The 16664-nt window shown below is 44.5% G+C and overlaps 1 protein-coding gene across 1 annotated transcript; it reads left to right on the plus strand.

Moving 5' to 3' along the window:
• The first annotated feature begins 14717 nt into the window (after nucleotides 1–14717).
• LOC118966164 (repetitive proline-rich cell wall protein 1-like) lies at nucleotides 14718–16322 on the plus strand. The gene is made up of 3 exons (XM_036989261.1): nucleotides 14718–14760; nucleotides 14862–15309; nucleotides 16184–16322. The coding sequence occupies exons 1-3, from the start codon at nucleotides 14718–14720 to the stop codon at nucleotides 16320–16322; spliced, it is 630 nt and encodes a 209-aa protein (XP_036845156.1).
• Nucleotides 16323–16664: the final 342 nt, after the last annotated feature.

Here is a 16664-nt window from a genome sequence, read left to right on the forward strand (position 1 = left end):
GCACTAGGGTCAGTCACTAGAGGGGACACGGTGGTTAGTGGTACATCCTGGAGGAGAGACAGGGCACTAGGGACAGTCACTAGAGGGGACACGGTGGTTAGTGGAACCCCCTGGAGGAGAGACAGGGCACTAGGGTCAGTCACTAGAGGGGACACTTTGGTTAGTGGTACACCCTGGAGGAGAGACAGGGCACTAGGGTCAGTCACTAGAGGGGACACGGTGGTTAGTGGAACCCCCTGGAGGAGAGACAGGGCACTAGGGTCAGTCCCTAGAGGGGACACTTTGGTTAGTGGTACACCCTGGAGGAGAGACAGGGCACTAGGGTCAGTCACTAGAGGGGACACGGTGGTTAGTGGAACCCCCTGGAGGAGAGACAGGGCACTAGGGTCAGACACTAGAGGGGACACGGTGGTTAGTTGAACATCCTGGAGGAGAGACAGGGCACTAGGGTCAGTCACTAGAGGGGACACGGTGGTTAGTGGAACACCCTGGAGGAGAGACAGGGCACTAGGGTCAGTCACTAGAGGGGACACGGTGATTAGTGGAACCCCCTGGAGGAGAGACAGGGCACTAGGGTCAGTCACTAGAGGGGACACGGTGGTTAGTGGAACCCCCTGGAGGAGAGACAGGGCACTAGGGTCAGTCACTAGAGGGGACACTTTGGTTAGTGGTACACCCTGGAGGAGAGACAGGGCACTAGGGTCAGTCACTAGTGGGGACACAGTGGTTAGTGGAACCCCCTGGAGGAGAGACAGGGCACTAGGGTCAGTCACTAGAGGGGACACGGTGGTTAGTGGAACACCCTGGAGGAGAGACAGGGCACTAGGGTCAGTCACTAGAGGGGACACGGTGATTAGTGGAACCCCCTGGAGGAGAGACAGGGCACTAGGGTCAGTCACTAGAGGGGAAACGGTGATTAGTGGAACCCCCTGGAGAAGAGACAGAGCACTAGGGTCAGTCACTAGAGGGGACACAGTGATTAGTGGAACCCCCTGGAGGAGAGACAGGGCACTAGGGTCAGTCACTAGAGGGGACACGCTGATTAGTGGAACCCCCTGGAGGAGAGACAGGGCACTAGGGTCAGTCACTAGAGGGGACACGGTGATTAGTGGAACCCCCTGGAGGAGAGACAGAGCACTAGGGTCAGTCACTAGAGGGGACACGGTGGTTAGTGGAACACCCTGGAGGAGAGACAGGGCACTAGGGTCAGTCACTAGAGGGGACACGGTGGTTAGTGGTACATCCTGGAGGAGAGACAGGGCACTAGGGTCAGTCACTAGAGGGGACACGGTGGTTAGTGGTACACCTTGGAGGAGAGACAGGGCACTAGGGTCAGTCACTAGAGGGGACACTTTGGTTAGTGGTACACCCTGGAGGAGAGACAGGGCACTAGGGTCAGTCACTAGAGGGGACACGGTAATTAGTGGAACCCCCTGGAGGAGAGACAGGGCACTAGGGTCAGTCACTAGAGGGGACACGGTGGTTAGTGGAACCCCCTGGAGGAGAGACAGGGCACTAGGGTCAGTCACTAGAGGGGACACAGTGATTAGTGGAACCCCCTGGAGGAGAGACAGGGCACTAGGGTCAGTCACTAGAGGGGACACGGTGATTAGTGGAACCCCCTTGAGGAGAGACAGGGCACTAGGGTCAGTCACTAGAGGGGACACGGTGGTTAGTGGAACCCCCTGGAGGAGAGACAGGGCACTAGGGTCAGTCACTAGAGGGGACACGGTGGTTAGTGGAACCCCCTGGAGGAGAGACAGGGCACTAGGGTCAGTCACTAGAGGGGACACGGTGATTAGTGGAACCCCCTGGAGGAGAGACAGGGCACTAGGGTCAGTCACTAGAGGGGACACTTTGGTTAGTGGTACACCCTGGAGGAGAGACAGGGCACTAGGGTCAGTCACTAGAGGGGACACGGTGGTTAGTGGTACACCCTGGAGGAGAGACAGGGCACTAGGGTCAGTCACTAGAGGGGACACGGTGGTTAGTGGTACATCCTGGAGGAGAGACAGGGCACTAGGGACAGTCACTAGAGGGGACACGGTGGTTAGTGGAACCCCCTGGAGGAGAGACAGGGCACTAGGGTCAGTCACTAGAGGGGACACTTTGGTTAGTGGTACACCCTGGAGGAGAGACAGGGCACTAGGGTCAGTCACTAGAGGGGACACGGTGGTTAGTGGAACCCCCTGGAGGAGAGACAGGGCACTAGGGTCAGTCCCTAGAGGGGACACTTTGGTTAGTGGTACACCCTGGAGGAGAGACAGGGCATTAGGGTCAGTCACTAGAGGGGACACGGTGGTTAGTGGAACCCCCTGGAGGAGAGACAGGGCATTAGGGTCAGACACTAGAGGGGACACGGTGGTTAGTGGAACATCCTGGAGGAGAGACAGGGCACTAGGGTCAGTCACTAGAGGGGACACGGTGATTAGTGGAACCCCCTGGAGGAGAGACAGGGCACTAGGGTCAGACATTATGGAACAATAAATTGGCAGATCATAATGAAGTATGTGTGCTCTCATCCTCTCACCCAATGGAAATCGAAGATAATGAATAAAATTGCTAAATTACTGTGAACATTATACAGAAAGTATACCATATAAGGCAGTCTATTCAGTGGGGTGTATTTAGAAATGTGTTTGATATTGAAGTACAATGAAAAGACTCCTCAATATAATGAGATGGGATGAGTTGCCCTCCATCCATTATAGTCTAAATGGCTTAAAGATAAAAAGAGAAATCAATAGAATGGGCCCCTTGAGGATTATTATTCTAGTGTGTGTGTATGTGTGCGTGTGTCGGGGTGTGTATGTGAGAGCGAGCGAGTGACCAATATCATATTACCCTGAGTGCTCATGTCAGCAAAGACGTATGAAACACACATCAAACATGACACTGTGGTAGAGCCCAACTGCACTCTATGGATCTCAAAATCTACGTTCGTAGTGAGACAACTACAGTGTTCTATTCACAGAATCAGAATGAGTAGAACAGGCATCCCCTTCTACAGCTTCTATTTCTATTGTTATCCTGCATGTGGGCTGTAGATAATAAGGGACATTGGGCCGTAGAGACTGGAGAGACACAAACACAGTCAATTAGCAGTTTTAAGACCTCCCACCCACTGCTCTCACTCTTTCCTGTCTCTACATGCCCCAAAAGGTTACTTCTCTACCGACCCTACAACAGAGAGTGTGTGTGTGTGGGGGGGGGTTCTCACTTTACAGGAGAGATAGAGACCCACTCTCTACTCAGGTTCCTATGATTGTGAATGTTTGGATTAAATTCTATTGATATTGTAATTATTGGGTAGATCATTTGCTCCATAAATCCTCAGAAGCCTGTGTGTGTGTGTGTGTGTGTGTGTGGGGGGGGGGGGGGGGGGAGTATGCAGAGGACTACAGTAAAATAATCTGCATTATTGAAAATACAGCAACTTGCATCGCCCCTTTAAACAGGCTAGATGAGATATTGATTTGGCCTAGTTTCACGGGAATTAAAACATCGTTTTCCATAGCTTAAAAGATTTGTGGCCTATACAATTTAGCCAAATGTAGCCCATAAGAAAATGTCCAGCAAAATGTCCCCGGGGGGGACCCTGTCCTTTTGGGAAACCCTTTCCTAACCCACTGACTTGCAGTGCAGATGGTGTTTCCCCCACACCTCTGAATATCCCCCTGTTTGTTTGACAGACGAGTTGGTTGAACAGTTTTTATGCATAGCAATACTGCCACCCTGTGGCGCAAGGTAAGGATGACATCGTGGATCGCATTCAGGAGAGGATTATAGTAAATACAGGGATTTGTGTGGATTTGTGAGCGTGCGATGTGTCACTATAATGATTGGTTGTCTACTACGTTGTACATCTATTTGTTTTTGTGGTTTACTTGATAGACGTATGTACATTACATATTACATTACAAGGTGCTCCAACACCCCCTGTTGGTGAGATGGTGAAACTGAAAGAATTTGTGTTGCAATAAAAAACTATGAAAAACAATTTTGGCTGCATTATTGATATAAATATATACATGTTTTGCTCATGATATGCTCTTATCTACTGAGTTGTGGGGGTTTGGAGTTGGGCATGCTCTGCTGTATATGATGGACCTCTCGCTCTTCCTCTCTGTACCTCCCCCCTCTCTTCTCGGCCCCTTGTAGTGGATATCATGTGATCTGGAGTGGTGCTCGCAATAGTTTTACACTATTTCCTATTTGTTTACTAAACTCTAAACTTGTCGAAAAGGGAATAAGAACTATATCAAATAATAAGGAACATGGCATTCTGAACAGCTAAGCGCTCAGTCAACCTCCATTTGGCAATTCTGATTCCCGATTCCTTCTTACAGCAAAAATGAAATCAGGAAGCACCAGTGACTCGATCTATAAAAAAGTGGTCAGATAAAGCAGATGCTAAACTACAGGACTGTTTTACTAGCACAGACTGGAACATGTTCCAGGATTCTTCCGATGGCATTTAGGAGTCAGTCACTGTGCATCGAGGAAGTTGTCCCCACAGTGACTGTACGTACATACCCCAACCAGAAGCCATGGATTACAGGCAACATTCGCACTGAGCTAAAGGGTAGAGCTGGAACATTATAAGAAATCCCGCTATGCCCTCCGACGAACCATCAAACAGGCAAAGCGTCAATACAGGATTTAGATTGAATCATACTATAAAGGGAAGCGCATCAACACCATCATCCCAGAAACTCTAGACCCACTCCAATTTGCATTCCTCCCCAACAGATCCACAGATGATGCCATCTCTGTTGCACTTCACACTGCCCTTTCCCACCTGGACAAAAGGAACACCTATGTGAGAATGCTATTCATTGACTACAGCTTAGCGTTCAACACCATAGTGCCCTCAAAGCTCATCACTAAGCTAAGGACCCTTGGACTAAACACCTCCCTCTGCAACTGCATCCTGGACTTCCTGACGGGCCGCCCCCAGGTGGTAAGGGTAAGTAACAACACATCCACCATGCTGATCCTCAACACGGGGGCCCATCAGGGGTGCGTGCTCAGCCCCCTTCGGTACTCCCTGTTCACTCATGACTGCACGGCCAGGCATGACTCCAACACCATCATTAAGTTTGACACAACAGTGGTAGGCCTGATCACCGACAATGATCAGACAGCCTATAGGGAGGAGGTCAGAGACCTGACCGTGTTGTGCCAGGACAACAACCTCTCCCTCAACGTGATCAAGACAAAGGAGATGATTGTGGACCACAGGAAAAGGAGGACTGAGCACGCCCCCATTCTCATCGACGGGGGCTGTAGTGGAGCAGGTTGAGAGCTTCAAGTTCCTTGGCGTCCACACCACTAATTAACTAACATTGGGCCAAGCACACCAGGACAGTCGAGAAGAGGGCATGACAAAACCTATTCCCCCTCATGAGACTGAAAAGACTTGGCATGGGCCCTCAGATCTTCAAAAGGTTTTACAGCTGCACTATCGAGAGCACCCTGACGGGTTGCATCACTGCCTGGTATGGCAACTGCTCGGCCTCCGACCTCAAGGCACTACAGAGGGTAGTGTGTACGGCCCAGTCAAATGGCTACCCAGACTATTTGCATCCCCCCCACGCTGCTGCTACACTCTGTTATTATCTATGCATAGCCACTTTAATAACTATACCTACATGTACATAATTACCTCAATTACCTTGACACCGGTGCCCCCCGCACATTGACACATTGACTCTGTACCAGTACCCGCTGTATATAACCCCACTATTGTTATTTACTGCTGCTCTTACATTTGTTGTTATCCTTATCTCTTACTTTTTTAGGGATTTTTTTAAAAACTGCATCGTTGGTTAAAGGGCATGTGACAAATAAAATTTACTTTGATTTCATTCTCTCGTCTTCCTCTCGCAGGCCTGCTCCTTTCCATGTCAAACAGGTATGTGTAGGCCCAGCAGCCCAGCAGCCCAGCAGCCCTAGTCTAGAAAGCAACACAGTGAGTGGTGCTTTCCACCTGCTGGTGCTGGTTTGAGGTGAATGCTTTTCTAAACGATGAACCGCACAGATGTCCATTTGTGCTCAGTTTTAATAGGCACAATCTTAGTGACAACACCCCTCTCATTATCTCTCTCTCACTGTCACGACTTCTGCCGAAGTCGGTCCCTCTTTTTGTTCAGGTGGCGTTTGGCGGTCGACGTCATCGGCCTTCTAGCCATCGCCGATTCACTTTTCATTTTCCATTTGTTTTGTCTTTGTTTTACACACCTGGTTTAAATCCCCCAATTACATGTTCATTGTTTTCCCCATGGTTTTTGTGCGTGATTGTTTTATTGTAAGTTCGGTCCAATGTTTGTGGGCTCGGTATTACTTCATGTATTTGGACATTTTGAGTAAAGTTCCTTGTGTTACTCATCTCTGCTGTCCTGCGCCTGACTCCTCTGCACCAACTACACCCAGATCCTTACACTCACATACACCTCCTTTGTAGTTACACAGTATAAAGAAATGTGAGCTCTGTTCACATCTGTGTACTCCTAGGCAGTGCGTGAGTTTCAAGTTTGGGGAAGCTTACAATTTATCCTACCATGTCTACCGATCTCTTTGCCAGTTATTATTTTCATTTGCAAATTTTTGTGAAACAGTTTAATTACAATAACAACGTTTTCGTTTCCTAAAATCATTGTCAAGTGGTTAATAATTACATCGGAAATAAAATGATACGAATCCTAGAGTTAAAATTCCACTGATGGGAGAGCACCAGCCTCTGCCATATGGACACGTTGATTGACATTGAGCCGTTGGCAGCTAAAGAAATGAGCGCATGGAACTAAGAGATAGCCAAGGTCAATGTAGCAATAGGCCTAAAATTGTCTACTAAGTAAAAATAGCCTGCAGTAAACCAACAAATTAAAACAGAAAATATCCAGATGAAAATGCATATAGTAGACTGCATTAATCTCTCTACTCTGCCTGTCTGCCTCCCTTTATATCTGTCTTGACTTGAGCTATTTCTATCTGTCCTGACTTTAACTCTTTCTGTCTGTCTTGACTTGAGCTCTTTCTATCAGTCTTGACTTGAGCTATTTATATCTGTCTTGACTTGAGCTATTTCTATCTGTCTTGACTTGAGCTCTTTCTATCTGTCTTGACTTGAGCTCTTTCTATCAGTCTTGACTTGAGCTATTTATATCTGTCTTGACTTGAGTTAACACTAGTGAAGTACAATATTGTATCAACTAGCCTATTCAGGGCCCTCAGAGTTTCCTTGCCAGTGAGCTAGAGACAGAGACAGCTGATTTTGCAAAGGGAAATGTGTTCAGGTGTTTTATGACATTTCCACTGGATACTGTATATGGGATCATCAGAGCATGACATTTTGGTCTGGTGATTATCAAGGGGGAGTGTTGGAAAGATTTGTCAAATACTGCGAGGAACTATTACCACTTACAATATATTTAAAAAACTGACGTAGTTGACTTACTGTGTGAGGTGAAGAAAATACTTACTGAGAAGCTCAGTTGATTTGTGATGTGAATTAAGACAATCAGAAATCAGACATCCATCCCCAAATGGGCACTTTCCTACATTTGCACGCAGCAGGCCAGTTAGTCTACTTCTATATGTGCTCAGCCTACTTCTATACATGCTCCGCCTACTTCTACACATGCTCAGTCTACTTCTATTCATGCTCAGTCTACTTCTATACATGCTCCGCCTACTTCTATACATGCTCAGTCTACTTCTATACATGCTCAGTCTACTTCTATACATGTTCAGTCTACTTCTATACGTGTTCAGCCTACTTCTATGTGTTCAGCCTACTTCTATACGTGTTCAGTCTACTTCTATATGTGTTCAGCCTACTTCTATACGTGTTCAGTCTACTTCTATATGTGTTCAGTCTACTTCTATACGTGTTCAGTCTACTTCTATACGTGTTCAGTCTACTTCTATACATGCTCAGTCTACTTCTATACATGTTCAGTCTACTTCTATATGTGTTCAGCCTACTTCTATACGTGTTCAGTCTACTTCTATACATGCTCAGTCTACTTCTATACGTGTTCAGTCTACTTCTATACGTGTTCAGTCTACTTCTATACGTGTTCAGTCTACTTCTATACGTGCTCAGTCTACTTCTATTCATGCTCAGTCTACTTCTATACATGCTCCGCCTACTTCTATACATGCTCAGTCTACTTCTATACATGCTCAGTCTACTTCTATACGTGCTCAGTCTACTTCTATTCATGCTCAGTCTACTTCTATACATGCTCAGTCTACTTCTATACATGTTCAGTCTACTTCTATGTGTTCAGCCTACTTCTATACGTGTTCAGTCTACTTCTATACATGCTCAGTCTACTTCTATACATGTTCAGTCTACTTCTATACGTGTTCAGCCTACTTCTATGTGTTCAGCCTACTTCTATACGTGTTCAGTCTACTTCTATATGTGTTCAGCCTACTTCTATACGTGTTCAGTCTACTTCTATATGTGTTCAGTCTACTTCTATACGTGTTCAGTCTACTTCTATACGTGTTCAGTCTACTTCTATACATGCTCAGTCTACTTCTATACATGTTCAGTCTACTTCTATATGTGTTCAGCCTACTTCTATACGTGTTCAGTCTACTTCTATACATGTTCAGTCTACTTCTATACGTGTTCAGTCTACTTCTATTCATGCTCAGTCTACTTCTATACATGCTCAGTCTACTTCTATACGTGTTCAGTCTACTTCTATACATGTTCAGTCTACTTCTATACGTGTTCAGTCTACTTCTATACGTGCTCAGTCTACTTCTATTCATGCTCAGTCTACTTCTATACATGCTCCGCCTACTTCTATACATGCTCAGTCTACTTCTATACATGCTCAGTCTACTTCTATACGTGCTCAGTCTACTTCTATTCATGCTCAGTCTACTTCTATACATGCTCAGTCTACTTCTATACATGTTCAGTCTACTTCTATGTGTTCAGCCTACTTCTATACGTGTTCAGTCTACTTCTATACATGCTCAGTCTACTTCTATACGTGCTCAGTCTACTTCTATTCATGCTCAGTCTACTTCTATACATGCTCAGTCTACTTCTATACATGTTCAGTCTACTTCTATGTGTTCAGCCTACTTCTATACGTGTTCAGTCTACTTCTATACATGCTCAGTCTACTTCTATACGTGTTCAGTCTACTTCTATGCGTTCAGCCTACTTCTATACGTGTTCAGTCTACTTCTATATGTGTTCAGCCTACTTCTATACGTGTTCAGTCTACTTCTATATGTGTTCAGTCTACTTCTATACGTGTTCAGTCTACTTCTATACGTGTTCAGTCTACTTCTATACATGCTCAGTCTACTTCTATACATGTTCAGTCTACTTCTATATGTGTTCAGTCTACTTCTATACGTGTTCAGTCTACTTCTATACGTGTTCAGTCTACTTCTATACGTGTTCAGTCTACTTCTATACGTGTTCAGTCTACTTCTATGTGTTCAGCCTACTTCTATACGTGTTCAGTCTACTTCTATACATGCTCAGTCTACTTCTATACGTGTTCATTCTACTTCTATGTGTTCAGCCTACTTCTATACGTGTTCAGTCTACTTCTATACATGCTCAGTCTACTTCTATACGTGTTCAGTCTACTTCTATGTGTTCAGCCTACTTCTATACGTGTTCAGTCTACTTCTATACGTGTTCAGCCTACTTCTATACGTGTTCAGTCTACTTCTATATGTGTTCAGCCTACTTCTATACGTGTTCAGTCTACTTCTATATGTGTTCAGTCTACTTCTATACGTGTTCAGTCTACTTCTATACGTGTTCAGTCTACTTCTATATGTGTTCAGTCTACTTCTATACATGCTCATTCTACTTCTGTACGTGTTTGTGCTTCGTCAACATTAAGAGGACAGAGCAACCAGACATATGCTCATTGCTCACATGGATCGCTCCAAACAAAATACAATGTAAAAATTGACAAAACTCGTAAATGATTGTATGAAATAAAACAAAACTTGTTTCTCACAAGTGTTGCAGGTTGTGAACTCTGCAAGCAATGTTTCCACTCCTAGAATGAGAACAGTAAATGACTGTAGGCCTAAAATAAATTAATATAACCAAATGATGGGGATTAATTGTAAATGTATTACTGGTGACATTTGCAATGGGGAATTTATAAAAATAAACAATTAAGGGCAAACAATTAACCCAATTAAACAATGAATGCACAAGAATTGGCGGTAGACAGCTCAGCGCATCAATAGCCTATTAGGCATGTAGAACAACATGCTTGTGATTTGAAACAATCCACAGCTTTAAAAGAAGCTAATGATCCTCTGTGTCTGAGTCTTACTCTCTGGTGATGTTTTTTTAAATGATTGTATTTATTTCTGTATAGAAAGGAGTTGGCTAATGCATTTATATTTACATTAGGCTGCAGTGACTAGGCCACTGTTACAGAATCTTATCCTATGCTTACTCATATCAAATACCGTAGCGAGCCTGGTTTATAAGTGAGGATATTGACTCTTCTACTTGAGCATGCCTTTGTGGCACAGTCTATTTCCGCGGGGCTACGGGCCAGAAGGTTGAGGGTTCAAGACTGTCATTACAACCCAGTGCTTTTAATTCTCATAGGACACGAGGACAAATCTATGGTTCACATAAAATAACATCTAGGCTATTTATTTTTATGAGAACCAATGCTTGTGGACAGCAAAGGATAACCATGAACCTTTTAAAATGATTGTTCACACACTTGGCCACTTCATATATGGGTTAGCTGAAAACGTCACGATACCGATGCGCACTCTCTTCAAAATGTTGTGATTCTGATTGGCCAGATAGCTACCAACAATGACAAGAAACTGTCATATTGGGAATCGTAAGTGACTCGTTTCAGCTAGTTTCTGCCTTGTTCAAATGTTCACATACTAGTCGGAACTAGGAAACTCTGACATTCTGACTTGCTGATTCATTGAACGTGGCACATGTAGAACTACATCCAGTCAGCAAGTCGAACTTGACTAGCACATGAATTTAGCATTTATCTTGTTCTTGATACCATGTCTTGTTTTGAGGTGTTTTGACTGATTTCATATCAATGCTACTATGCATAGCCGCGGGAAGTAGAGGTGCAGCATCTGAAAAATCAGAATTTAAAAAAAGTATTAATAAAAAAATACAAATTCTAGATTTTTTTTTTCTTTACCCAAAAGTAGTGCACTGTGCCTTTACTACACCTGTATTAGCAGCATCCCCACCCCAACAAGCATCTGAGCCATATTGGTATAGCTGGCTAACCAACAACTAAGATGTACAGTATTTGAGACAAATGCTCATTGTGCAAATGTATTTATGTTTTCAATAAACATTGGAGACAAAATATAGTTTACATATTATCAACAATCTAAGCCAACCCTGTCTGTTTTGCCTCATGCAACTATATCGGTTTTGCTAAACAACTATATCGGTTTAAAGTTTAGCCATGGCTGACATGATTGCGAGGTCGAGGATGGTTTTGAATTCCACTGCGACTAGTGATGGGTCGTTCGCAAATGAGTCGGCTCTTGTAGGTGAACGTTGGGAGCCGGCTTGCATATCAGAAGAGCCAAATCTATTTATTAAAAAAATACAAAAATAAAAATATGAATAATCAAAATATTTAAATGAATAGAATTAACTAATTCAAAGAACGAAAAATAAATAAAATAATATAGGCCTAAATGCTCAAGCGCACACACATTCGTTCTGACCGTCTGCTCAGACTAACAGCCTCACCTGTTGTTCCTGTCAATCAGACACGCAGTGTCAACCAATGAACCAGAGATGCGTGTGGGAGGGCCGAGCCAACTCACTCACAGTCACACACTTAGCAGCCGAGGAGAGAGAGGAAGGACAGCTGTGAAAACAACAGCTGGAAAATGAGTCGGAAGCACAGTAGCATTTGGATGCATTTTAATAATGTGGACAATGTTAGAGCACAGTGTAGAATTTGCCAAAACAAAATCTGATATAAACCTGGTTCTACGCACAACCTACACCGGCATATGGGAACTGTTCACCCAACTGTGAAGCTAGCTGTAGTGAAGCTTTGAGAAACTAGTGGGCCTGCTAGTGATAATGCTGGAGTCAGCACCTCCACACGTGGAGATGTATCCACTCAGTCAAGTATGCCTACTCCGCGACCCACAGCAACGCAGTCTTCTATAGACCAGTTTATGCCAAAGTCTATGTCTGTAGCAAAACAAGGCCAAATTGATATTGCATTGGCTAAAATGATTGCCACCGATTTCCAGCCATTTTCGATCATGGAGGACAGAGGTTTTAGAAATTATAGCAATAGTCTAAATCCAATGTACACAATTCCAAGCAGGAAAACCCTTTCAAAATCACTTAATCCACAACTGTATGAGAGCACACAGGCTTCAGCGCGGGAAAGAAGCTACTGCAGTTTGCCTTACCACTGACTGCTGGACATCAAGGGTAACCAATTCTTGCATGTCGGTTACATGTCACTTCATTGAAGATTTTTTATGTCTAGTTGTCTTCTGGACTACTTTGAGTTCAGCGACAGACACACCTCAGAGAACTTGGCAGAGGAACTGTTGAGAGGGGCCAGAAAATGGCAAGTAGATGGAAAAGTGGTCTGTTGTGTTAGCGACAATGCAGCTAACATAATCAAAGCCATGAACATTTTAAAATGGACCCATCATCCATGTCTTGCCAACACAATCAACCTGATTGTAAGAGATGCTCTGAAGGTGATGAGGCCCACTATGGACTAAGTGAAAGCAGCTGTGGAATACATCCACAGGAGCACAGTAGGTGCTGAATAACTAAAGTCTACACAACGCCAGATGGGGATGCCTGAGCTGAGGCCTAAACAAGACTGCACTACAAGGTGGAATTCAGCATTTTATATGTTGAAGCGGTTTCTTGAGTCAAAGGATGCCATCATCTCTACCCTGGCCATTGTCAATGCACATGTTGATGCTCTGACCCAAGAGGAATGGGAGGTGGTGGAGGAGGTGTGCAGAGTCCTGGAACCCTTTGAGCAGGTCACTGTGGAGATCCGTGGAGAGAGGTACAGTAAGCAGTTATTACTACATCATTATTTAATCCAGTATTATATATGTACAGTGGGGCAAAAAAGTATTTAGTCAGCCACCAATTGTGCAAGTTCTCCCACTTAAAAAGATGAGAGAGGCCTGTAATTTTCATCATAGGTACACTTCAATGACAGGCAAAATGAGGAAAAACCCCAAGAAAATCACATTGTAGGATTTTTTATGAATTTATTTGCAAATTATGGTGGAAAATAAGTATTTGGTCAATAACAAAAGTTTATCTCAATACTTTGTTATATACCCTTTGTTGGCAATGACAGAGGACAAACATTTTCTGTAAGTCTTCACAAGGTTTTCACACACTGTTGCTGGTATTTTGGCCCATTCCTCCATGCAGATCTCCTCTAGAGCAGTGATGTTTTGGGGCTGTTGCTGGGCAACACAGACTTTCAACTCCCTCCAAAGATTTTCTATGGGTTTGAGATCTGGAGACTGGCTGGGCCACTCCAGGACCTTGAAATGCTTGTGTTTGGGATCATTGTCATGGTGAAAGACCCAGCCACGTTTCATCTTCAATGCCCTTGCTGATGGTAGGCTTTGTTACTTTGGTCCCAGCTCTCTGCAGGTCATTCACTAGGTCCCCCTGTGTGGTTCTGAGATTTTTTCTCACCGCTCTTGTGATCATTTTGAACCCCCGGGGTGAGATCTTGCGTGGAGCCCCAGATCGAGGGAGATTATCAGTGGTCTTGTATGTCTTCCATTTCCTAATAATTGCCCCCACAGTTGATTTCTTCCAAACAAGCTGCTTACCTATTGCAGATTCAGTCTTCCCAGCCTGGTGCAGGTCTACAATTTTGTTTCTGGTGTCCTTTGACAGCTCTTTGGTCTTGGCCATAGTGGAGTTTGGAGTGTGACTGTTTGAGGTTGTGGACAGGTGTCTTTTATACTGATAACAAGTTCAAACAGGTGCCATTAATACAGGTAACGAGTGGAGGACAGAGGAGCCTCTTAAAGAAGTTACAGGTCTGTGAGAGCCAGAAATCTTGCTTGTTTGTAGGTGACCAAATACTTATTTTCCACCATAATTTGCAGATCTGGAGACTGGCTAGGCCACTCCAGGACCTTGAAATGCTTCTTACGAAGCCAATGCCCGCTCTCTGTGGCAATGCCTCGCTGTTAGGTGGGCAGGGACTTCAGTTGGACAATCGACAGTTTAGATGGATCATTCATTGATCATACATTGATTGATTGATTAACAGTTGATATTAAATAGTAGCTAGGTTTCCATCAAATTGCCAATATTTAAAAATCTGCATAAACAAAATATGCGCATTTTCCCACAGCTGGTGTTTCCACCAAACTGACATGTTGAGGATAAACAAAACTGAGTGATGACGTAGGACACATAAAACATTTTTTTCTGTCTTTCATGTACCGAATAACAATCTGAATTTCAATGTGTTTCCAACGCATTTTCAACTCTACCAATAGTTTTTGGTCACAAAAATCTGTTGCGTTAAATAACAAAATGTGCCTTCTCAGACATTTCACAATGTTGTTGTTGCCCTGAACTAGCACACCTGATTTAAGTAGTCAGGGGATTTATGATTAGTTGACAAGTTGAATCAGGTATGCAAATTCTGAAAAAGTTTAAATACATGGCTGGGGGTCCCTGTTCCACACTGTGTACCCTGTATACGTGTACCCTGTAGATGTGTACCCTGTATATGTGTACCCTGTAGATGAGTACCCTGTATATGTGTACCCTGTATATGTGTACCCTGTATATGTGTACCCTGTAGATGTGTACCCGGTATACGTGTACCCTGTAGATGTGTACCCTGTAGATGTGTACCCTGTAGATGTGTTCCCTGTGTATGTTTACCCTGTAGATGTGTACCCTGTAGATGTGTTTCCTGTATATGTGTACCCTGTAGATGTGTTCCCTGTAGATGTGTACCCTGTGTATGTGTACCCTGTATATGTGTACCCTGTGTATGTGTACCCTGTAGATGTGTTCCCTGTGTATGTGTACCCTGTAGATGTGTACCCTGTAGATGTGTCCCCTGTATATGTGTACCCTGTGTATGTGTACCTTGTATATGTGTACCCTGTGTATGTGCACCCTGTAGATGTGTACCCTGCATATGTGTTCCCGGTATATGTGTACCCTGTAGATGTGCTCCCTGTATATGTGTACCCTGTATATGTGTACCCTGTGTATGTGTACCCTGTATATGTGTACCCTGTGTATGTGCACCCTGTAGATGTGTACCCTGTATATGTGTTCCCTGTATATGTTTACCCTGTAGATGTGTACCCTGTAGATGTGTTCCCTGTATATGTGTACCCTATAAATCAAATCAAATCAAATTGATTTATATAGCCATTCGTACATCAGCTGATATCTCAAAGTGCTGTACAGAAACCCAGCCTAAAACCCCAAACAGCAAGCAATGCAGGTGTAGAAGCACGGTGGCTAGGAAAAACTCCCTAGAAAGGCCAAAACCTAGGAAGAAACCTAGAGAGGAACCAGGCTATGTGGGGTGGCCAGTCCTCTTCTGGCTGTGCCGGGTGGAGATTATAACAGAACATGGCCAAGATGTTAAAATGTTCATAAATGACCAGCATGGTCGAATAATAATAAGGCAGAACAGTTAAAACTGGAGTAGCAGCACGGTCAGGTGGACTGGGGACAGCAAGGAGTCATCATGTCAGGTAGTCCTGGGGCATGGTCCTAGGGCTCAGGTCAGTTGAAACTGGAGCAGCAGCACGGCCAGGTGGACTGGGGACAGCAAGGAGTCATCCTGTCAGGTAGTCCTGGGACATGGTCCTAGGGCTCAGGTCCTCCGAGAGAGAGAAAGAAAGAGAAAAGGAGAGAATTAGAGAACACACACTTAGATTCACACAGGACACCGAATAGCACAGGAGAAGTACTCCAGATGTGTACCATGTAGATGTGTACCCTGTACGTGTACCCTGTATATGTATACCCTGTATATATGTACCCTGTATATGTGTACCCTGTAGATGTGTACCCTGTAGATGTGCACCCTGTATATGTGTACCCTGTATATGTGTACAACATGAATGAATAAATTCATGAATACAACACATCCCAAAGATCCTTTCCATCTCCTTCCTTCCTGCCTTCCTTCCCTCCCGCCCTGGTGTCTGGGAAGCACCAGGACCGCCTGTCCCTGGCCAGAGGCTTCTACCTGGAGAAGATCTTCGGAGGCTGGAGAGACCCTGGAGCCGCCTGACCCAGGCCCATATCCATAAAGCAACTCAATAGTAGAAGTGCTGATCTAGGATCAGGTCACCCCTGAGCATGACTTCTTATTAATTATGATCTAAAAGGTAAAAAGGATCCTAGATCAGCTCTACTCTGAGATGCTACGAGGCCTGACCTGAGGAAGCCGCTGGCTCTGAGGGAAGGAGGAGGTAGAGGTTGCCCTTTGCCATTTTTAATGGTGAAGGGTAGAATTGTAGATAGGATAATCTGATCCAAGATCTGTGGCTAAAGGCAGGGAGTAGGAAGAATGTGTCACTAATTGTTGATACAGGGATGTGTGTTAAGGTCAAATTCTACCTCAAGCCGTGCG

Source organism: Oncorhynchus mykiss, chromosome 9 (genome assembly GCF_013265735.2).
Source record: "Oncorhynchus mykiss isolate Arlee chromosome 9, USDA_OmykA_1.1, whole genome shotgun sequence".
In the NCBI taxonomy this organism is placed as follows: Eukaryota; Metazoa; Chordata; class Actinopteri; order Salmoniformes; family Salmonidae; genus Oncorhynchus; species Oncorhynchus mykiss.

Coding starts and splice junctions, on each gene's coding strand:
- LOC118966164 (XM_036989261.1), top strand. CDS start 14,718: ATGGCTGGGGGTCCCTGTTCCACACTGTGTACCCTGTATACGT. Junction 14,761..14,861: donor ACTGTGTACCCTGTATACGT/GTACCCTGTAGA, acceptor TGTACCCTGTAG/ATGTGTACCCGGTATACGTG. Junction 15,310..16,183: donor CCTGTATATGTGTACCCTGT/GTATGTGCACCC, acceptor CACATCCCAAAG/ATCCTTTCCATCTCCTTCCT.